At 42.5% G+C, this 25,015-nt stretch overlaps 1 protein-coding gene across 6 annotated transcripts in view; it reads left to right on the forward strand.

The window, feature by feature from the left end:
- Nucleotides 1-25,015, forward strand: part of LOC147030287 (chromobox protein homolog 3-like) — a 68,248-nt gene that overhangs the window by 20,695 nt on the left and 22,538 nt on the right. For all 6 annotated transcript variants that reach the window (XM_085874193.1, XM_085874188.1, XM_085874189.1 and 3 more), the window contains one exon: nucleotides 21,903-22,123. In XM_085874193.1, coding sequence (XP_085730319.1) covers nucleotides 21,903-22,123 — 221 coding nt within the window. The remainder of the gene's footprint in view (nucleotides 1-21,902; nucleotides 22,124-25,015) is intronic.

Below are 25,015 nucleotides of genomic sequence, written 5' to 3' on the forward strand. Positions count from 1 at the left end.
TGCAACTTATTCTAGCAAGTAATCTAATAATCAAAATACCAATTTCTGGGATTATTAAGAAATAATACATACCTATTTTTTATTACTGCTCTATTCAGTGACTGTCAGATACTGAAAAGCACGAAAAGAGAAGATTTATCGAACAAATTCTTGGACGTAAATTTTCAATTCAATCAATTCTGGGAGTAACAAAAAGCTCTCTAAATTCTCCAAAACTGTTTTAACTGCCTTCTAAATTAATAAAATATTTTTTAAATACCTGGAAAAATATTTTGCTTTTTTTTTTAATCAAATTCAAAAAAGTGTGACATGCAGTCGGACAAAAATGCAAAATTACTCTTAACCAAAGCCATGCATGTTTTCAATTTTTTTTGTACTATTATATCTATATCACTGTGCCCCATTTGTGAATAAATTTTAGTGAAAATAATCTGATGCACAGAAGAATAAAAGCTTTTTTTTTTTAAAACGTGACGTGCAGTCGGACATTTGGGTTGGAAAGTTTGGTCAAGCTGCTGTAATTAAGTATCCACCCGGATCAACATCTCAATTTTTTTTACATTGATTACTGGTAATAAGTTGAATAATTTAAGACACGTAAATATGAGTTTTTGATAAACTAGTCATTTTGTTCGGGGATTTCATAGTCCCAGGCCCAAAAAGGGCATTAAAACAAGAAAAAACTCGTGGGGGAGCACTCGGTAGAGTGCAAAACCTCCGCCGCCAATACTGCTGGGTCACTTAAGTGAACCTGATATCCTATTCATTGTAGGTCAAAACGGATCAGACTCTACTGAACCACGATTGAATAAACTAAACTCGATTCACGTGCATGTAGAAATGCCCCCAAAAAATCGAATTTTTTTTGAAAAAAAAGTTGCAAATTTTTTTTTTTCTCAAACAATTTTTTTTATGGGGGGTGGGTGGAAATCACTTAAAACATGTAGAAATGCAAAAAAATTCAAATATTTTTCAAATAAAATTGAAATTTTTTTGAAAAAAAGTTGCAAAATGTTTTTTTGATCTCTAACAAATATTTTTTTTGGTTGGAAATCACTTAACATATAGAAATGCAAAAACAAAAATTCAAATATTTTTTTCAAAATGGCCACCATAGCAGCCATATTGGACTTTGGACCAAGTCCAAAATCTAATGGCATGATCCTTGGACCATACCGAATCCCCCCACCAAGTTTCGTCGAAATCCGTCCAGGAGTTTTTCCGTTTTACTGTTCACAAACAAACAAACAGACAGGTGAAAACAGTAACCTCCATCCATCTTCGATGGCGGAGGTTAATAAAGAAATATGCCAGAATGTGCATATATCATGTGAATCCACCACTGACCGACACAAATGCTGATTTTCTCAGACGGTGGGTGACAACCTATTGATTAGATGAGAAATTTCATCTAGAATGTTTTGTATGTTGTATTTTTGCATGGTCTAATATATGTCATATTTTAAAGGTCCCATGACACCCAAAAGTACTGAAATTGCATATATATATATATATATATATATATATATATATATATATATATATATATATATATATATATATATATATATATATATATATATATATATATATATATATATATGTCCTATAGGAGTTTTTCATCGTGATTTCAGATCTGACATTTTTTTTTTTTCACAATACTCGTTCTGTAAAATGTAAAATTAAAAAAACAAACCTCTTTGGGAACGCCCATAAAAATTCTGCCGAAATCTACTGAAAGGGGCGTAACCCACATGACGTCAACTGCAGGACGACAAAGGCTGCACGTAAATTGCTCGGGTTGGTGGTCTACGTGATTCTATTGGCTTACTGTGCGTTTCCACATTCAATTGGTCGACTCAATCGCTTCGTTTATTTCTGCTTTAAAAAAATCAGAAATTTGGTTTTGAATAATGGATGACATGGACTTTCATTTGTCTGGTAGCGACAGTGAGTGTGAGAGAAATGAAGGATTTTGGTCTGAATCGGATGGAGAATTGTCGGATAACGTAGTCACGGGAGGTGAAGTTCAGGCAGCTGGAAATGGAATACGGCCTTGCCAGTTCGAGCCTGAAGCAGGACAGGCAGAAGAAACTGGCGATGAAATTCCTGCAGTTCATGATGATCGGGAGGACATCGAAGGAAGACTTGGCAATAACAACTGATTCGACTAAATCCTATTCATAATTCAATAATGTAAATTCGACTTGCATACTGCCAATATCAGAAATATTTTAGTGACGTGACCAGCGCAGCCCAGCGGACGTGTTTCTCTGCGGCGAATGAATCACAAACAAGGCTAACCCATGTCATCGGCCGTATCTCCCCGCGCATAAAACGAAGCAATCTCGCTGTCCGGATACAATGAAAACTTGTGTGCAGAACACACCTTACGACACAATTGTCTAGAGTAGTCTGAGTAGTAGTCAGCTTTGAAAAAATATCGGAATTTTTTTTTTGCATTTCTACATGTTTTAAGTGATTTCCAACCCCCCTCTCCTCCCCCCCAAAAAAATTTAGAGAAAAAAAATTTTTGCAACTTTTTTCAACAAAATTTTATATATATATATATATATATATATATATATATATATATTTGCATTTCTACATGTTATAAGTGATTTCCAACAAAAAAACATGCCAAAATTATAATTGCGGCTGATTTTGGAACTTCAGGTGGATATACCCACGTAAAATCAATTTCTGTCTCAAGGAATCTAGTTATGACGAATGAATTGAGTATGTAAAAGTTAAAAGTAAAAGGGAAAGTTGCAAACTATAACTCTGTGAGCACTGTTGACATCAAATTGAATGAATAGGATATCAGGTTCACTTGAGTGACCGAGCAGTATTGGCGGCGGAGGTTTTGCACTCTATCGAGTGCTCCCCCTCTAGTTCCTACTGTCGTCATGTAGTGCCAGTAGGAAACAATGAAGAAAATAGAATAATAAAAGAAAGCGACAGCACGTCAGATTTATCAGACTAGTCGGACGGACGACGGATTTATCAGACTAGTCTCGACTCTAGAGTTGACAAGTAACTTGTATTGGCATGCACACAATATACAAGTCAATGCGTAAGAGTCCCGAGGCTATGAGACTGTGTCATATGACAGATAAATTTGTCTTTCATAGTTGTGCCAACATATTTTTCTCTGTTCATTTATTACAGCATTTTTGGCTAAATGTTAATGAATAGCAAGCCAATGGAAGCAGTACCTTCACTTTAGAATAAACCCATGTATGTCGAGTGCAGCCATATCTGGCTTGCATGTATGTGGAATCGCACCTATCCCAGCAGGCTGGTTTTAACGAACAATTCAATAAGCTGCAAAATGTGGGTGCAGGTTTTTCACATTGTTTGATTTTAAAATTATCTCCTTGCGCCTTGAAATGATGCAATATTAATCTTTAGTATTTTACTTGTATGTCCCTGTAAGTTTCTTTTTTAATGGAAAGGTTCAACAGTCACATTTAATATTTTGTGGACATGGTATAGCCCTTTATTGTGCATACATGTATTGGATTTGTACACGACTACGACAAGGTAGTAAAGGAATAAATAATTGCCTCGTGATTGTTTGCATACACGGCTCAGAAGCCTAATTTCTTTTCCGCGAAACAATCACAGGAATTAATACGATCAGTGAGATAGCTAACACATGTGCACAATGCATTTGTATGTACTTTATACAGCGTACGAAATCTAATCAATCCACTCTGTGCGGTTCTGCATATGACGTGAAGGCTGCGGTTCGCTGAAGTCAACTTTTTTAAAGGGCGGGGCATAGCAAGTTGTGAAAAGCACCAGAAATGTTCGAAATATTGGTCGAATTATCCCATTTTTTATTTAAAAAAAGAAACATGGGTGATTTCTTCACTAGGAATGTCAAGTTAATGTATAAATAATCAAAGTTTTGAGTGTCATGGGACCCTTAAGGTGAAACAAGAAAAAAGGCCAATACTAGGCATGTATATTTAATAAAAATCCTGTAGATTCAGTAATATACATCATAGACCCATGAACCTATATATTTTAAGGTCCTATGGAACACTGTCTGTGCAATGAACCAAATTTCATGACCAGTAGTAGTCTTTGTGACTTTTAAAAATGCCACTCAAGTCAGGGTATGCCCTAAAATAGGGGTGGCAACCACTTACATGCGCTTAGCCTTTCACAAGTGATTCTTCACCATTGAGAGATAGGGCCAAAAACGATATGTAGAATGGTATTTAAAAAATGAATTGGGCCCGATATGTTCTCGTGGATCAGGGATTGCATACTGGAGGTACGTGCTCGACCGAGTGCCCTTCGAGTTTACACTTGTCTTGGTTATCTCTTCAATAAGACTTTTTTGATGTCTCCCACATGCGTTGTTTTCCGTTTAAATACCAAGGCTGTGATTTTTTTTCCCACTCTGGTTTGGTTGTGTTGAGTGGTTTGAGGTCTTGTGCTTGTAAGCATTCTCTCTTTTAAAATTGGTTTATAAAATGTTTATAATTTAATCCATTGACCAAAACCTTTCTTGGCACTTATGGAAACTTGTTTGATGGGTTGATACACTCCAAGCTCATTTAATAGAGATATTTTAAAACTTTAATCCCTTTCGTAAAGAGGCACACCCAAACCTTTACACACAACTTATTGTTCTTTGGTTATGTGATGACATCACCCAAGCCTACCTACACTGATGAGCCAAAACATTATGACCACTGACAGGTGACGTGAATAACATTGATTATCTTGTTACAATGGCACCTGTCAAGGGGTGATATATTAGCACCAATGCCAACCCTCCCGATTTCATCGGGAGGCTTCCGAAAATTCACCCAAACTCCCGCCCTTACGATCACTATCCTTATCCTCCCGAAATTTTGATATTTTTGCACTGTTCACTAATCAGAATGTACTCGTATGAGAATTGAATGAAAAGCATCGTCTGCTACGTATAGCATGTGGTAACTCCATAACGTTCGCTGCTTCCAAATTGTACGTAAAAAATTGCAAATTCAAATGAGGAGCAGCGAAACATTGGGTCTGGATCTCGCTTATGCGATCATGCACTGAGATTTAGTGCATGCGGTATGTGTGCAATACAGTGCATGCGGTATGTATGCACAGTGTATATGCATGCGATACGCTCACTGCATGCAGCTGGGCCCCGTACCAGCCCGGCGGTCGCGACCACCGTGCGGTGTTTAACAGCCGCTAGAGTTTTACGAGTCGCGCTGCAGCTGTGGAACATCGACTTCGAAGTTACCGATGCTTCAAGCCCTCGATGTTGATTACGAAATGGCAGAAAAGAAGCTTACGAAGACCAAGAAATGGTCTCAGAAGTACAAGACCGAATACAGTCTCCAATACCCGTGTATTCGAAAGTCTGAAAGAGGAATTCATCATGCGTATTGTACAGTATGCAGCGTTGATATTTCAGTTGAGCACGGAGGTCGCGATGATATTCGGAAGCACGTTGGAAGCAAACGGCACACAGACATTGCAAAGGAGAGATCTTCGAGCACGAGTACCGGTACACTTCTGAATTATTTCACCAAACAAGGGACAAGCGAGGAAGAGGATGTTACCCGAGCGGAACTTCTCTTTAGTGGATTTATTGTGGAACATAACTTGCCCATATCAGTCTCAGATCATGCTGGACCTCTATTTAAAAAGATTTTTCCAGATTCAAAAGTTGCTTCAAAGTATGGATATGCAAAAACAAAAACTTGCAAGATGTGCAAGATGTGCAAGAACAAAAAAAAAAAAAAAAAAAAAAAAACAAGAACAAAAAGCAAGAAAAAAAAAAAAAAAAAAAAAAAAAAAAAAAAAAAAGAAAAAGAACAAAGAAGAAAAAAAGAACACTGGTCAACAATTTTTTACTTTCTGAATGTTGTCTAGATTTCTACAAGTGAATTAGGGTATTCTGGCACTGCTGAATCAGGAAATGGCATCCGTTTCTCTCCATCAGGTCAGGTTTTTGTGCTAAGTTGATTTGAAAAAATCAGATCTTGTGACAAAATCAATTACATTTTTGTGGCATTATCAGCTGATTTTTGTCAACACATATCATCCTAAACATGTTTTAAAGAAAAAAAAATGTTTTGCCAACAACATTTATTGATTACATGATAGAAACATCGATTACTGTCATCTGAATGGTGGGCATTGATAAAGGTAAATACAAGTAAATTGCATGTTGCGTCACCACTGTTCAAACTTCAGGGCTTGAACTTCCGTTTCTTCGAACTCCTGGAATGTTCAGCGGCAGGGAGGTCTCTCTTCAGATTCCAACAGTAGTCAGCCATCATGACTGCGTCCCAGCGACCCTGATACCTGGTCTCCATCTCCTTCATGTCCTGATGGAATCTCTCCCCCTGCTCGTCACTCATTGAACTCCAGGTTCTCAGGAAACCGGTTCATATGTGAAAATAGGTAGTGCATCTTGATGCTCATGTTGCAGCCCAGGTTTCTGAAAGCAGTCAGCATGTTGTTGACAAGTTCTGCGTAGTTTCTGGCCTTATTGTTGCCAAGAAAGTTCTTCACTACCAAAACAAATGTCTTCCACGCTTCCAGTTCCACTTCGTTCATTGAGTTTTTGAACTCTGGATCTCTGATGAGCTGACGGATCTGAGAACCATCAAAGATGCCAACTTTCAACTTCTCCATGGTCAATCCTGGAAAAGCCTGGCACAAGTAAGTGAAGCAGTCACCATCTTTGTCCAGAGCCTTGGTGAACTGCTTGATTAAGCCGAGCTTGATGTGCAGCGGTGGGAAGAGTATTCTGTCTCTGTCCACCAGAGGGTCGTTGATGACGTTCCTTTCTTTGCATGGCACCAATTCCTCCCGCACAGGCCAGTCCTTCTTCGTGTAATGCTGAGCACGGTCCCTACTATCCCACATGCACAGAAAACATGGGTACTTGGTGAAGCCAGACTGTTGTCCCAACAAAAAGTTCACCATCTTCAGGTCAACACAAATAAACCACTTATGCTGATCATAACCAATTTTCTCCAGCACGTACTTCACCGCTTCATACTTCTCCTTCAGTGTAGTCGAGTGAGCGATGGGTACAGAGGCAAACTGGTTGCCGTTGTGTAGCAGAACACATTTCAGTGATCGCTTGCTGCTGTCAATGAACAGTCTCCAATCTTTGGGTTCGTACTGTGGCACTCCAAGCTTGAGCAGAAGCGCATGTCATAAATTGGCGCATGTAGGTAGTGTACATTCTTCAGAGTTCGTTATTTCAAGAAATACAACTTTTTTGTATCACATTATTACAAAATCTGCCCCATTAACTTTAGTTTTGATCCACGAACTTTATGCTTTGCCTCACCAATTTTTGGAAGATTTTGAGGTTTTATGACTTCAAACTGATCCCTTTTCGACATAATCACCCAGAACTATCGTACCTGAATACTTCTTGTCATTAAAATAATTATTTCCAATCAAAACAATTATTTGACATGACATTTTACCCCCACCAACTTCTTCTAAAATGCTCCACACATGCGTACATGTGAACAAAAATGTAAAAAACGACATGTGGCCATATCTCAAAAACTTGACCTGATTGAACAAAACTAATGTGAGTTTTGGATTCAGCGCATCAGATTCGTCCTAAATCAGCTTAAAAAATGCAGACAACAAATTTGTTGTTGACCAGTGTAATTGGTGAGTTGTCAAATGTTACTGCTTCATCTATTGCCGATATTGCTAGACTATCTCCATTTAGCCTAGCTCCAGACGGTAGCAATGACAGTGGTGAGGCCCAGCTATATCCTGTCCTGATTTCGTACTATGACAACAGTGCTGGGATTGTGAAGCAAGGTTTGCTAAGTTTGCCTGCGTGCAAACAAGATTCCACTGGAGAAAACATTTTCAAACTGCTTGATCATGAGTTCAGTGACAGGAAAATTCCGTGGGGAAATTGTGTTTCCTTTTGTGCTGATAATGCCTCTGTCATGGTGGGCAAGCACAAAGGAGTCGCTGCTTATATCCACAAACAAAATCCAGAGTGCTACATCATGGGATGCCCTTGCCATATGATGCACAATACGGCCAAGAAGGCGGCTCAGGCCTTACCCATTGAATTAGATGACTTTCTCATCGATATTTACTACTACTTGGACAAAAGTAGTAAACGCGTCAAAGGAGTGAAAGCACTGCAAGAACTCTGTGATGCCCCGACACACAAGATTCTGAAGCATGTCGCAACAAGGTGGCTGTCCCTTGGTCAGTGCCTAGACAGGCTGATTGAACAGTGGGAGCCACTTCGCCTCTTCTTCAAAGAAGAAGTACGAAGAAAAATGCAACCAACTTAGCCAAGACTCTAACAACGAGCAAGAAGGACGGCACTGTATCTACTGCCAGTACTGGCACTGCAGGATCAAGCACTCGTGGAGCAGCATTCACCACTACCACTGCAGTATCTGCTGCGAAGAAGACAGCAGGGACAGCACCAAAACCAATGCTGAGAGCAGGGAGCATCACCGGCCCTTCATCACGTTCATCTACAAAGCAGATTCCTTCAGAGTCGAGAAAGACTGTGATAGTCCCATCTACAGGCAAAGAAGGACCCAAGTTAAGTTCTGCTTTTGCCAAATCACTTGATAGAAGCTCAGCAAAACCTTCGAATCAGAGGTCTTCTTCCTTGGCTGCACCTACCTCAAGCTCTCTCCTCAAACGTAAAATTGGATCTGGTACTACGAGTCTGACCTCTTCTGCTGGCAGTAAACGCAAGTGTGATCGCCCTGCGGCTAAGTGTACTACGAGTTCTACAACTAAAAGCGCATCTTCCTCAAACACTGTGCAGGAATCTAGAGAAAAACGTGTCAACAGGATGTTCTTGTCTCCACAAACAAAACTCTATTGTTTCTTCCTTCGATATGCTAACAAGCTTTTTGAGAAGGGGAATCTTCTGCTCCAAAGAGACGAACCCTGTATTCATCTCCTGCACGGAGAATTGAATGGTCTTCTGAAAGATATCTTGGTACGGTTTTTGAAACCATCGGTGTCATCGGTTGCTCTGGTAAATGTACCCTTCTCTGACAGAAATCATCAGAAGAATGATGAGGACCTCATGATTGGGAACGATGCCAAACTGTATATAAGGGAACAAAGGAGTCTCAAGAAATCCACCTTCACTCTGAGTGAGTCAGACATCCAAGGTTTCTTCAGTGCAGTTCGCTCATATTATGTGAAAGCCTGCAATTACATCTTCAAAACCTGGCCGCTAGATGATGAATTAGCCAAGCATGCTCAGGTGCTGGATGTTAAGCTACACCAAGAAGTGGGGTTTGACTGTGTGGAGTTTTTCATCAAGAAATTCCCCTGTCTGTTCAGTGGCGGTGATAGTGACATAGACAGTCTTGAGAGTGATTTCCGCTCACTACCAGGCAGACGCCTCCATAGCTACAATTGCTACTGAGACAGTGAGAGTGGATGAGCAGTGGCATCGGATTTCATAGCTCACAGATCCCTGCACTGGTGCCAAGAAGTATCCTAATTTGAGCAAAGTGATGAAGGGAATCTTGGTCATTCCTCATTCGAACGCATCATGTGAGCGGGCACTCAGTCTTGTACGGAAGAATCATACTGAATTTCGTCCCAATTTGAGTGTCAAAACCCTGGAAGCTCTCTTAATTGAAAAACTAGCTCATAACACCCCTTGCTACCAGAGAGAATACAGCAAAGACATAATCAGAAGGGCTAAAAGAGCCACACAGCTGTCACTCAGCAAAGCTGCCATGGAAAAAGCAAGCAGCAGTAGTACCAGCCAGTAAGGTAAGAAAAATATTGCTTCTTTTGTGCTTTTTGTTAATCTTTGATTGTCCCCTAACTTACTAATATTAACATACATGTAACATTAAAAAGTGCACAATTTTCCCCTTTTTTTGTTCAAAAAGTGGGAATTCTTAACATGTTAAATGCTCCAAAATAGGGCTCAGAGGGCACGAGAGAGCGTCTAGAACCCCAGAGCTTCCAGGGCCCTAAGGCGGGCCCTGGACCCCGCCGCAAGGGTCGAGCGCTCCGCGCTCGAGATGTGCGCTTCGCGCACATTATTTGGTGTCGGTTGAAAATCCTCCCTAATTCTGATTTCCAAAAGTTGGCATCTCTGTATTAGGCAGCAAGTGAACAGTCAATTCTTGAAGTTGACGTGTTGGATGTAGGAGAAATGGGCAGGAGTAAAGAGCTGAGTGACTTTGACAAGAGCCAAATTGTTATGGCCAGACGACTGGGTCAGAGCATCTCTGAAACGGCAAGGCTTGTGGGGTGCTCCCGGTCACCAGTAGTAAGTACTTACCGACAGTGGTCCGAGGAGGGACAAACTACAAACCGGCGACAGGGTGTTGGGCGCCCAAGGCTCATCGATGCATGAGGGCAACGAAGGCTATCCCGTCTGGTCCGAAACGACAGAAGGTCTACTGTGGCACAAGTCACAGAAAATTTTAATGGTGGCCACAGGAGGAATGTGTCACAATCCACAGTGCATCGCACCCTGCTGCATATGGGGCTATGTTGCCGCAGACCGGTCAGAGTGCCCATGATGACCCCTGTCCACCGTCGAAAGCGCCCACAATGGGCACACGAGCGTCGGAACCGGACCTTGGAGAAGTGGAAGAAGGTCGCCTGGTCCGATGAGTCCCGTTTTCTTTTCGATCACGTGGATGGCTGTGTACGTTGTGCGCTGTTTACTTGGGGAAGTGATGGCACCAGGATGCACTGTGGGAAGACAAGCCGGTGGGGGGATTGTGATGCTCTGGGCAATGTTCTGCTGGGAAACCCTGGGTCCCGACATTCATGTGGATGTCAATTTGACACGTGTCACCGACCTAAACATCATTTTAGACCAGGTGCACCTCTTCATGGCAATGGTATTCCCTGATGACAGTGGCCTCTTTCAGCAGGATCATGCGCCCTGCCGCACTGCACACATTGTTCGGGAATGGTTTGAGGAACATGATGAAGTGTTCACGGTGTTGCCCTGACCTCCAAATTCTCCAGATCTCAATCCGATTGAGCATCTGTGGGGTGTGCTGAACCGACAAGTCCGATCCACGGCAGCTGCACCTCACAACTTGCAGGACTTGAAGGATCTGCTGCTAATGTTTTGGTGCCAGATACCACAGGACACCTTCAGGGGTCTTGTAGAGTCCATGCCTCGGTTGGTCGGCGCTGTTTTGGCGGCACATGGAGGACCAACAGCATATTAGGCAGGTGGTCATAATGTTTTGGCTCATCGGTGGAAATAATAATAACTTCACAAAGTTCAGCTTGCTTCATTGAGAGGACATCAGTCGAAAAGTTTATTCGACCTTGGAGATGATTTTCAATCCTTTTCACAACAAGAAGGGTAAATTACGTTTAAACCGAAACTACATGTTGTTTTATACATAATTAAATAATTGCATGATTGATTTATTTTATTTTATCTTATTTTTTCCTTTTTCTGTCAGTTTCTCCTCATTAACGGAGTTGGTGGTTGAGGTTGAAAATCAAGCCCATCAATATCATGAATAATGGGAGAATATGAATGAAACCTTTACAGAACTTCAATCAGTTTGAAGGGAATTACATAATGAGATGGATTAAATTTAATAAAAAAAATTGTCACCGATATGCACAAAGTACCCCAAAGTGAAAACATGTTTTTAGATATTTTTACACTTTAAAAATGAAAAGCTAAAATGTCTTGCATCAATAAGTAGTCAACCCATTTGCTACGACACTCCAATTTAGCTCAGATGCATCCGATTTCCTTTGATCATTCTTGAGATGTCTCTACTACTTTATTGGAGGCTACCTGTGGCCAATTCAATTGATTGGACATTATTTATAAATAAACACATCTTTCTATATAAGGTCCCACAGTTGACAGTGCATGTCAGAGCAGAAACTCTTCCATGAAGTCTGAGGAACTGTCCATAGGACTCCAAGATATAATTGTGGGGAGGCATAGATCTGGGGAAGGGTAGAGTGTTGAAAATTCCAAAGAGCACAGTGAGCTCCATCATTAAGAAATGGAAAGAATATGGAACTACCCAGACTCTTCCTCGAGTTGGCTGTCCAACCAGGCAAGAAGGACCTTGGTCAGGGAGGTGACCAAGAACCCAATGACCAGACAGAACTACAGAGTTCCTTGCCTGAGATGAGAGTACCTGCTGGTAGGACAACATTCTCTGCAGCATTTCACAAATCTTGAGTTTATGGGAGAGCGGCCAGACGTGATTCCTGAGAAAAAGGCACATGACAGCACACCTGGAGTTTGTAAAAAGGATGTGAACGACTGAGAGCATGAGGCAAAAGATTCTGTGGTCTGATGAGACGAAAATTGAACTCTTTAACCTGAATGCAAAGTGCTACATCTGGCAGAAGCCGAGCACAGCTCATCACCCATCTAACACCATCCCTACCATGAAGCACGGTAGTGGCAGCATCATGCCATGGGGATGCTTTTCAGCGGCAAGGACTGGCATACTTGTAAGAGGAATGATAGAGGGAATAATGAATGAAGTCAAATACAGGGAAATCTTTGAAGAGATATTGCTTCAGAGTGCAAAAGACCTTAGAATGCGGTAAAGATTTATGTTCTCACAGGACAATGACCCCAAGCATACAGCCAAGGCAACCCTGGAATGGCTTCAGACCAGGAACGTGAAAGTCCTTGAATGGCCCAGCCGAAGCCCAGACTTCAATCCCATTGAGAATCTGTGAAAAGACTTGAAGATTGCTGTTCACCGACACTCCCCATCCAAATTGACATAAATATGCAAGGAAGAATGGGCGAAAATCCCCAAATCCAAGTGTGCAAAGCTGATCAGACATCCATCCCGAAGAAGACTCAAAGCAGTAATTGCTGCCAAAGGTGCTTCTGCAAAGTATCGACTTGTGTAAGTCTTGTGTAAGACTTACTTACTTGTGTAAGAAGTATCGGTTGAATACTTGTGTAAATTAGATATTTCTGTATTTCATTCTCATGAAATTTGTAAACATTTTGAAAAACGTGTTTTCACTGTCATTAATGGGGTATTTTGTATAGATCGGTGCCAAATTTATATTTAATCCAGTTTTAGCTCGCCTGTTCGAAGAACAGAGAGCTATAGTGATACCCCCGGCGTGAGCGTCAGCGTGAGCGTGAAAATGTTCAAGTTTTGGGTGCAAGTTATTTCCTTTCTCATGTTTTTATCCACCACACTATTTCTTACTGATTACAATATACAAATACATTTATAGCTTTAAAATTATTTGGATCAGACTTCACTGCAATGCTTTACAAAAAATATTATTAGACTAGTCTTTTAATAACGATAAATGTATAAACAGGCGAGCATTGGGTGGCTTTGACACCAACTCTCTGGTTAATTCAGGTTGTAACCCAACAACATGGGGGGGAAAAAGGTCAGGGGTTGTGAATACTTTCTGAAGGCACTGTAGGCTGAAAATGATCTGAGGGGTTAAAAACTGCTTTGTGGATAGATCATTTGAAGAACAAGACGAGACTAACTTACCTCAGCATAATTGTGGCCATATGGTGTTCCATCAGTGGTTAGTGGTATTGAGTTTGAGTAATCATGAATAATTTTTTTTGATAATTGTACAAAAATACAATAAATTGACCAAGATATCAACAAGAAAAAGATGTGCAGAGCACGATACTTGCAAAATCCACCCCCCTCTCCAAAGGTTTCCATGGATATATCAAATTGTCCATTTCCTTTAGATTAAAATTGAGAATCTTGATACTCAGGTCAATCAGGGTGGGTGTCAGGTCAGGTTCGATCTGTGACCTGCTATACAGGTACCATGTAAACCTGTACTAACCTGTTCCATGGTCGGGTTGTCGGCGACGAAACCGTCTCCCCCACCAGGTTTTCTGGTGAGGAGGGTGTTTGGATATGGACACCAGCAGGATTAAAAACAAAACCTGTTAAAGGGCGGAGAAGCTCCTTGTGAGCCAACAGCCATCCATGTCTAGTGCCCAACTGTGTCTGCGGACGTCCCCCTGCAGTTGGGTTACTTTTTTATTAGGAGGTTGGTGGCAGGATTTGCACTCTGGCCACCGTAAAACCCTTCGTTCCGCAAAACAAATACGCAAAAAAATCTGAAAACCCACTCCGTGGGAGTACTTCCTGTGCAGCTTCCCTTCGCAGGGCAGCTCACCGGATGACGGGATTGGGGCAAAGCCTTCGGGACCCCCAATCTTTGATGATAGGAGGGAAACCACGGGGTAACATCCCTGGGTCAGATTGCGGGAGAGTGTGTCGGAGTGGTGTGGAGGTGTCGTCCACCAGACGGCGGTCTCCTTGGGTTAACCTGAGGCGGTCCCTTCGGGTGGGTGTCTGGAATGTCCTATTCCTAAGAGAGGATGATCACCTGTCTCTGTTATCATCTGAGCTCAAGCGTTTGGACATCGGGATTGCAGCTCTCTCTGAGGTTCGGAGACCGGTTTGCGGCGAGATAATGGTGGGTGGTTACACCTACTATTGGTCTGGTCGCACTGATGGTTGCCATACCCAAGGAGTTACTGGAGCTGTGTCCAATAAGCTGACCCCAATGATAATTGAGGTAACACCGGTCAACGAGTATATTATGAGATTAAGGCTTCGTCACTCCTTAGGTGTCATTTCCCTGGTCTCTGTTTATGCTCCGACTGAGGCGAGTGATCTCACTGTGAAGGATGGATTCTACGCCACGCTCGAGTCTGGTTGTTCAGTTCCCCAGACGAGATACACTTCTAGTCTTGGGGGATTTCAATGCATCGACTGGAACTGATCGGGATGGTTATGAGGTGTGTGTTGGTCCCCATGGGTCAGGAACTATGAACTGGAATAGCACCAAGTTCCTTGACTTTGCAAGAACTCATGGACTTAGGGTGGCTGGTTCATGGTTTCAGCGCCCACAAGCTCATCGCTGGACTTGGTATTCCATCGCTGGCGGTGTGGCAAAGGAGATTGACCATGTCCTCATTGACGGTCGTTGGAGGATGATCCAGAACTGCAGGGTCGACCAGAGTGCTCAGTTCCTCAATACTGACCACAGGCTTGTAGCAACTCTCAAGCTGCACCTTAAATCCTGGAGAATGGTACCATCCCAGCCTTTGCTGGATGTTGGCAAGCTCAGGGATGAGAGAGTAGCTGAGGAGTTTGCGAACAGGCTGAGTGGACACTTGGTGGGGGGGGGGGTCTGGGTGCTTTGGGGGGTCCTGAAGAGTTGTGGAGTGCCTTCAAGACCACCGTCCTTGATGTTGCCGGTGGATGTCTTGGAACTTACCACAGGGCAAAGAAGAATTTTGTCTCTCAAGGGGCACTGGATACCATTGACCAGAGTCGCAGGGCCATGCTGAATGGAAGAGCTGAGCTGTTCAGGGAGCTGAGGCGTAAAACTGTACGTGCACTGAGGGTGGACAAGGAGGCCTATGTGCAAGGAATCTGTGAGGGGGTAGAGCATCACCTGTGGACAGGTGATTCTCGTCCCGCTTACAGGGGAATTCGCGCATTGCGTTCATCCAAGCCAATCCCTCGGAGCACTGCAGTTAGAGCAGAGAGTGGTAGGCTCTTGACAGAGGAGTCTGAAGTGAAGGCCCGCTGGGCCGGTTACTTTGAGCGGTTGTACCAGGCTGATCCCCCAGCTGTCGAGTTGGACGTCAAGGGTGTTACAATCCCTGTTGCTGACCCTCAAATTGACTGTGGTCCACCTTCGCTTGTGGAAACACGGGCTGCGGTGAACCAGTTGAAACGGGGCAAAGCTTGAGGGATCTGTGGCATCCATGCTGAACTTCTCAAGGCTGGTGGAAATGCTGCACTCGTGTCGTTGCGTGCAGTTTTGTGCTCTGCCTGGAACACAGGCATCATCCCAACTGATTGGAAGAGGGGCCTTGTTGTTCCTCTCTGGAAAGGAAAGGGTGATCGCCAAGATTGCAACAACTACCGAGGGGTGATGCTGCTCTCAGTGCCGGGCAAGGTCTTTGCTCGGATAATTCTTGATAGGGTTCACCACCATCTGCTTTAGCACCAGTGTCCAGAGCAGTCAGGCTTTACACCAAAGAGGTCAACGATTGACCGTATCCTTGCTCTTCGTGTCCTCACCGAACGCAGACGAGAGTTTCGGCAGGGGCTGCTTGCAGCCTATGTTGATCTCTGTAAAGCGTTCGATTCAGTGAATCGGGATGTCCTCTGGAGGATTCTTGGTCTTCGTTGGGTGCCACCAAAACTGATCGATCTGATGTCTGAACTCTACTCTGGTACTGAGAGTGCTGTGAAGTGTGGTGGTACCATCTCTGACTTATTTCCAGTTGTTACTGGAGTTCGTCAGGGGTGTGTACTGGCCCCCACACTTTTCAGCACTTGTATGGACTGGATTTTAGGGAGGATATCGGAGAGATCAAGCTGCGGTGCATCGTTTGGGAATGTCAAGATCTCGGACCTTCATTTTGCAGATGATGCAGTCATCTTTGCTGAGACTTTAGATATCCTTTTGGGGGCCCTCGAGGTGCTGAATGAGGAGTCAGAGCCGCTGGGATTATGGGTTTCTTGGGTCAAAACTAAGATCCAGGCTTTCGGTGACACCTTGGATGCTGCTGTCCTGTCTGTGTCTGTTTGTGGTGAGGATGTTGAGGTCGCGGAGAGATTCACTTACCTTGGCTGTGATATTCATGTCTCTGCAGGCTGTGAGTCAGAGGTCAATAGACATCTGGGTCGGGCCTGGGGAGTCATGGATTCACTGGATCATGGGGTGTGGCGCTGCCGGTACCTGTGCGGGAGGACGAAAGTCCGAGTCTTCAGGTCCTTGGTACTTCCAGTCTTGCTCTATGGATGCGAGACTTGGACTCTGACCAAGGATCTGAGACGGAGACTTAATTCCTTTGGTACCAGGTCTCTTCGGAGAATCCTTGGCTATCGCTGGTCGGATTTTGTGTCCAACGAGCGGTTGCTGAAAGAGACTCGGATGAGATTTGTTACCTGCATCGTCCGTGAGCGTCAGTTGCGGCTGTATGGACATGTGGCTCGTTTTCCTGACGCTGATCCTGCTCACCAGATTCTCTCAGCGAGGGAGTCTCATAAGTGGAGGAGGCCAGTGGGCCGACCACGTGCCTCGTGGTTGCAGCAGGTTGACCATCATCTCAAGGAGATGGGGATGGGCCTGGCATCTGCCTGGGGGATGGCCAGACGGAGGACCCTGGAGTACCGGCGGAAAGTTGACGCAGTGACGCGCTGTTCTGGCACATGCTCCCATACCTGACCTGACCTGAAGTCAATCGGATGAAAATTGATTATTTTTCAGATTTAAATTGATGATTTTAGATGTTTGACCTTGAGTTTTGACCTCAAAAATAGTTGGTTTCTCAATTCAGTGACGCAATATGCAAATCTTATTTAAATTTCAAGTCGATCGGATGAAAAGTGACGATTTTCGAAATCCGACCTCAAAATGACCTTTGACTTCAATCAATAGGTTCCCCAGTTGAGACTACCTCCACAACTTGGAAAAGTTTCATAACAATCAATTTAGAATTGTGACCTGTAGGCGATTGACAAACAGAATAACAAAATTGACTGACCAATATACGTGAAAAATCTTCGATTTTGTAAATAATAATAACTGGATTGTAGTCATAGAATACTTGCTCTGCGCAGTCTTGAGAAGGACTTGGTGTGAGCCAACTCTTGATTTATTTTAAGTTTTTTTTGTTTGTTTGTTTGTTTTTTTTTCTTTCTTTTTCTTTTTCTTTTCCTTTGATCCAATATGGCTGTGAGACCACATGACACATGATGGTCGTTCTTATGAAAATCCTGTTCAAATTTCAAGTCGATCAATGAAAATTGAGGAGTTCATAAATTTGGCCGAAGTTGACCTCAAAAATAATTGGTGGTTGAATTCAGTGAGGTGATATGAAAATGCTGTTCAAATTTCAAGTCAATCGGATGAAAATTGACAATTTTAGAAATTCCAGCCAATATTGATCTCAAAAATAGTTGGTGGTTGAATTTAGTGACCTGGAATGCAAATCATGTTCAAATTTCAAATCATTCGGATGAAAATTGAGGATTTCAGAATTTGGCCTCTGTTGACCTCAAAAGAGTGACTGCGATATCACATACGCATGTAATATGTGGTAAAGTTTCAATTTCCTCCGCTGAACGGTTTTTGATTTGCACTCTCAACAAAATGCAGACATGACATGCCATATGTGCCTATGCTTCTGTTCGCTTAAACCTGCTTTTTGCTTCACGAGCGCAGGGTAAAAAATTTGCTTTGAGCTCGATGAAGCGTCAATGTACAGTATATCGAGTTTGTGCTCACATTGGCTGACAGTTGTAATCTTCCATTCTATAGATTGCACACTTCTGTTACCATGGCACATTGGGGGGTTTCTGACAGATATTTGTATGTCGAAACCTGAAATGTATTATCGTGCCACCACGAATTCATGATTTAATGGCCACTCTTTATCTTCCACCACTCCCTTTGCAGGCCTGCTTATCTTTATGGATAGTCCTGAATGTTTTGTTTTTTAAATCTAAATTGCACTCAAATTAGAGTGACTGACTGGAAGAAATTCAGTTCTTCTCTGTCGGAGTCTGAGATCATTTATTAACAACAAACAACAAACAACAAACAACAAACATGCGTATGGAGAAAGAGAAAAACAAGACACAGGCAATATTAAACACGATCCTTTTTCTGGTCAAAATGTACACAGTAATCCCGTTTATACTTGTTTGACAGCCAAAACAGAGGGTGAGACATTTTTGGCAGTTAAACTACAGGAAGAGCTGATAAGCACAACGCAAAACTCGGAACTGCAACTCATGGCCACTTTGGGTGGGAGCAAAAACGTAACACTCAGGACAGTTTGCACGTCGACTCAATACCTTGAACATGCATTCCATTTACCACATGATAATGAGATTCCCAAAATACCCAGCTTGTTTTCATGCATCTATCAAGGCCTTTACCATCAAAAGCTAGTCGTTATTTAATTTTCATTCGACAGCAAGGTGTCTGTTGCAGTGGCCTTCCGGGAGTTATTTAATTTGCACGAGACAATGGGGCGGAGCAAGGCGTTTTTCTCTTCAGCAGGTGGGCAGTTCCATTTAAACATTAGAGTTTCTAGTCTTGATTATATGTATTTCAGTGAAATAAAAGCACATAAGATTCAGTGAGATACAATTCTACTTTTCTTGTATATTCATCTCTATCACTATGAAGGTCAAAAGACTGTTGGGGAGGGGGAGTATTTATTTACTGACTCATTTGGTTCCAGCACAAAAGTAAGACCTTATTTTTGTACTGTGTTCAATTTTTTAAGGACCAGTATAAGTGAATATAATTAGTGACCAGTATAAGTGAAGTGAATATAATTGAGAATACATGAATTTTTTTTTGTTTTTTTCTTCCACACTGACTATCCCCAAAAGTTCTGGAATTCGGATGGGAGACTAATTCATAAATGTCCGGTCTTTGGTGGTAAATTTGAGATAAATACTTAATTCCAAGGATTTCTCTCAACAGGGTCGAAGGCTCATAGAACGCCTATCGCACAAATCAAATTTCCAAGGTCTGAATCAAACTGCCGACCCATCGGATTCAGTGGATGTGCCAACCACGCCGCCAGAGTGGTTTTTGAAAAAAAATTGTTTTACAGTACTGTATTAAAAAAAAATTTTAAGACGTTTGAAAAACCAATCTTCCGAGTGGTGTGATGTGAAATGAAACTGTACCTGTGTTGGGATTGAGTCAGTAAGTTATCAAAGCAAAGCCAGGGCACCGAAGTGGCCAAAGAAGATTATTACATGACATCCTTGCAGTAATTCATGGACGTGTGTGCGTGTGTTTAAAGACAGGTCTACCTTCAAGCTTTCAGAATGCATTAAATAACATATATCTTCACTTTTATTAAAAAAATATTTGTGTAAGAAGCTTGAGACCTTTCACTAATATGGCCTATTTAGCACTCCCTTGTGAACCCATTGTTTATGATGTGTGGAATATAGGTTCAAAACCCATATTCTGCAGTCAGCTGTCCATTGTCCACCAATCTCCTTGTCTCAAAGTTCACTAATATCTTTCACCTGCATGTGTTGCATCTACAAGCTCCTCCTTCAGTCTTGGTTCATTTTATTTATTTTTTATGTGTCTATTACACAAAGCTGGGACTGGTCGTGTCTGTGCCAGTGGAGCATGGATGATTTTGCAATGAGGACAGAGTCCCAACAAATTGACCAGCACTGCAATACAGTCATGCGCCACTTCACGGCGGGGTTACGTTCTGAGAAATGTGTCGTTAAGCGACGTCGTCGTTGTGCGAACATCACTTTTTTTTCGTTTTCATTTTCGAACATCGTACTTACACAAAACTACACACTTAGGTTATATGGTGTAGCCTATTGCTCCTCGGATACAAACCTGTTCAGCATGTTACTGTACTGAATACTGTCGGCAATTGTAACACGCATCCAAGAGAGACGGAAGACATGTTAGTTTTACCTTTGTGCTGTTCATGACGGCCATCGGTGTTGTTTGCAGCGGCTTACAATCTCCTCTCCCATCGATTATAGAAAGATGAATAAATAGCGTTTGGATTTTATAAATACGTAATCATTGCATCGATGTTAAAATTTATAAATGAAGAAACGAGCTCCTGTCAATTGTGATATATATTTTCGGAACAGTGCGATTGTTTTAACAACATGAAAAGCTTCACCAAAAATAAATTTGTGTTTTAATTTCGACTGTAACAACAACGATTTATTCACGGAATTCTTCAATTCAAAGGCAATTTACTTGCTAGAAGGTAAACGTGCAAACATTGGTTCAGTTTTAAAGCCGATTTCCTTGAATCCCGATTTCGCACGATCCTGTTTTTTCGCGATGACATTTTATGGACCTCGACGATCGCATAGTAACAGGGCCACACTGTCGTTTATTATCATTATGAAGTATTATGTACTGTACAGCGTACATAATTGTATGTGCTATTTTTATACGACTGGCAAGTGCTACGTCGACAACATCACTCGGCGATAGGAATTTTTCAGCTACATTTTTTTTCATTCTTTTTTTTTTTCAGAGCTGGCAGATCCATCGTATATGCGATCCATCGTTGCCAGGAACGTCGTTAATCGGCGCATGACTGTACATCAAGCCAGGCAGCTGTAGAGAATCGACCTGTGCCACCATCTTGAAAACCTTTTGTCCCCTGATCCACACTTTTTCTTGTTCCTGCCCCGTTTATGACGCGTTTCACTATTGGCTTAATCAAGGCACGTGACGAAATATCGGAAGTTGTTTTTTAAAAAAATAAAAAAATTTTTTTTTTTTTTTTTTTTTTTTTTAGCCGACAAAATCTTTAGGACGCTGGTCGTGGACACATTTGTCCTTGTTATAATTGTAGCTCTTCCACGAGCCTCCAGTATGTATACAAAAAATAAATATATAAACCAGTTCTGTCTGTTCTTCAGTTTCCAACATTGTGTGGTTACCAAAATACTGGATGCCAAGAAGGAATCGATGATATTGCTGTTTGTGTGACAGAGTTGAGTGCTTCACTTAGATAATGTTAAGGTTGAGGACAACATTAAACCTTCCAAAATAGTTTTATTACTGATCAATTTGGGGTTATACTGTACATTTATAATCTGGGATGTGGAGCAGGGGGGGTTGGGTTGTTTGTTTCACTTGATCTGTTCTTCACTTCTGATTTGGGCATCCATTGCTCAGTTATTTGAGCCATTAATTCACTGTATTTGGGGGCATGTGACCGCCTCAGTGAATTGACTTCATTATTCCCACCTTAAGTGGAAGGGCATTGCCCTCCAACGCCCCTGGACATATCTACCACCAGGCACATTACTTGGTCATTTGTCCAGACGTTGAGTTTCACAGAAATTAAAATTATTTTGCAGATGGGGCGAACACGCAAGATCTCATCTGAAGGTGGTGACGGGTCGGAAGAAGAATTGACGCCAGTGGAGGAGCCAAAGAAGGATGAGAAAAAAAATGATGGCAATAAGGTGGAGGAAGAGCCTGGACTTGAGGAAGAGGAATATGTGGTTGAGAAGGTCCTTGATGAAAGAGTGGTTCAAGGAAAAGTGGAGTTCCTACTCAAATGGAAAGGATTTCCTGAGTAAGTTGAGTTCATATCATGTTTAGTGATTCTTGTATTTTCTTTCTCTGATTTGGAGCATTTGTGAGGGTTATGTTGCCGTCAACTGGCGGCATTGGGTGCATTTTGCAAGGCACCATGAGTTTCCTTTCATACATTCGCACATTTTTCCAAGCTCTGGGCCATTCAGATTAAGTTTTTTTTTTTTAATGGATGAAATCAACATAACGTTGATTCAGATATTTTGCTTGCTATGGGAAGCAAGGCGAAGCTGATGTTTCTTACGTTAAGCCTTGGCTGGAGTGAAACGGGTGTTAACCGTGTTTAACCCCTTGTCCTTTTGTTTCAATGAAGGGTTATTGTCCGAGACATCAGTTGCTTGCTTCTCACAGCAGTTATCGTAGCCTCGAGCAACATCCTGTTCATTGGCAAGATATGAGCATTCATTCGCAAGTTGAATCCCAAAAAGGCGAATAAAATTGACACATTTGGCCAAATTCGATAAGATTAACAGTACGTATTTGTGTCCACTTTCTCAGTTATCACCTACACCATCAGCTATTGATGAAGGTAATGTTTTCACCCCTGTCTGCTTGTTTGTTTGCAGGATATCAAAAAGTTGTGGACAGATTCAAATGAAATTTAGTGAGCAGGTTGGGTGTGTGACAAGGACGAATTGATAAGATTTGGGTGAAGATCCGGACATGAATATTTTAAGTGATTCTTCACTATTGAGAAATAAGGCCACAAACGATATATAGCATGATGTCTCAAAAAATTATGGATGGATATGGACAAAATTTGGTGATAAGTATGGGTGTTTGTCAAGGACGAATTGATTCAATTTTTGGTGAATATCCGGATCCGGGCAGAGGTGTGCCTTCAACCGAGTGCCCTTATAGTTATTGGGTGTTATCTTTGCAGTAATTATAAATAAGTACCAGTGTACTGGGCCCAGTGTATGCCCCCGTTAGAATAGGTGTACCATATCCCTGTGTGTCGTAAGAGGCGACCAGGGTTGCGTCAGGAAGGGCATGCGGCGTAAAAACCTATGCCAAATCATTATGCGGACAACAAAACGAATTTCCATACCGGATCGGTCGAGGCCCGGGTTACCAACGACCGCCACCGGTGCGGTGGTCAGCAGGGTACCAGTGGAAATTGTGCTACTGCTGGGCGAAGGAAGAGAAGGAGACGGGGAAGGTGAGTCCGGAGGCAGTGGGAGAGGGGGAAGGGTAGAAGTGTGGAGATGAGAGTTGGAACTCTGAATGTTGGGACGATGACTGGCAAAGGGCGAGAGTTGGCTGATATGATGGAGAGAAGAAAGGTGGACATACTGTGTGTACAAGAGACCAAGTGGATGGGGAGTAAGGCTAGGAGCATTGGAGGTGGTTTCAAACTGTTCTACCATGGCGTGGATGGGAGGAGAAATGGTGTCGGGGTAATCCTGAAGGAGGATTATGTCAAGAGGGTATTAGAGGTGAGGAGAGTGTCGGACCGAGTGATGAGTGTGAAGTTGGAAATTGAAGGGGTGATGATGAATGTCATCAGTGCATATGCCCCGCATATGGGGTGTGAGATGGAATATAAAGAAGATTTCTGGAGTGAGTTAGATGGAGTGGTGGAGAGTGTATCCAAGGATGAAAGAGTGGTGATCGGAGCAGATTTCAATGGGCATGTTGGGGAAGGGAATAAAGAGGATGAGGAGGTGATCGGTAGGTACGGTCTCAGCAAGAGAAATGTGGAAGGGCAAATGGTGGTAGAGTTTGCAAAAAGAATGGAAATGGCAGTGGTAAATACGTATTTCAAGAAGGAGGAGGAACACAGGGTGACGTACAAGAGTGGAGGAAAGTGCACATAGGTGGATTACATCTTAAGCAGGCGATGCAACCTGAAAGAGATTAGAGATAAGACTGTTAGGTGGTGGCAGGGGAGAGTGTAGCTCGACAGCATCGATTGGTGGTCTGTAGGATGATTTTGGAGGTGAGGTTAAGGAAGAGAGTGAGGGCTGAACCAAGGACCAGATGGTGGAAGCTGAAGGAGGAAGACTGTTGCATGAAATATAGGGAGGAGGTGAGACAGGCGTTGGATGGTGGTAAAGATGGGTGGGATGATTGGGCAACTACAGCAGAAGTGGTGAGGGAGATAGCTCGGAAGGTACTTGGTGTGACATTCTGGACAGAGGAAGGAAGATATGCAGACTTGGTGGTGGAACGAGGAAGTACAGGAAAGTATAAGGAAGAAGGGGTTGGCGAAAAAGAAATGGGATAGTCAGAGAGATGAAGAAAGTAGGCAGGAGTGCAAGGAGTGGTGGCAAAAGGCAAAGCGAGAGGTGGCAAAGGCTTAGAAAAAGGCATATGACGAGCTGTGTGAGAAGTTGGACACAAAAGAAGGGGAAAAGGATTTATACCAATTGGCAAGACAGAGGGACCGAGCTGGGAAGGATGTGCTGCAGGTTAGGGTGATAAAGGACGTAAATGGGAATATGCTGACGAGCGAAGAGAGTGTGTTGAGAAGGTGGATGGAGTACTTTGAGGAGCTGATGAATGAAGAAAATGAGAGAGAGAGAAGGTTGGAAGAGGTGGAGATAGTGGATCAGTCAGGATGAAGTGAGGACTGCTATGAAGAGGATGAAAAGTGGAAAGGTGGTTGGCCCAGATGGTATACCAGTGGAGCCATGGAAGTGCTTAGGAGAGATGGCAGTGGGGTTGTTAACCAGATTGTTTAATAAAATCTTGGAAAGTGAGAGGATGCTGGAGGAGTGGAGATTAAGTGTACTGGTTCCGATTTTTAAGAACAAGGGTGATGTGCAGAGCTGTGGTAATTACAGAGGGAAAAGTTGTTAAGCCACACCATGAAATTGTGGGAAAGAGTAGTGGAAGCTCGGTTGAGAAGAGAGGTGCCGATTTGTGA

Source organism: Eptatretus burgeri, chromosome 3 (genome assembly GCF_056783735.1).
Source record: "Eptatretus burgeri isolate ZD-2024b chromosome 3, Ebu_testis_v1, whole genome shotgun sequence".
NCBI classification, from domain to species: Eukaryota; Metazoa; Chordata; class Myxini; order Myxiniformes; family Myxinidae; genus Eptatretus; species Eptatretus burgeri.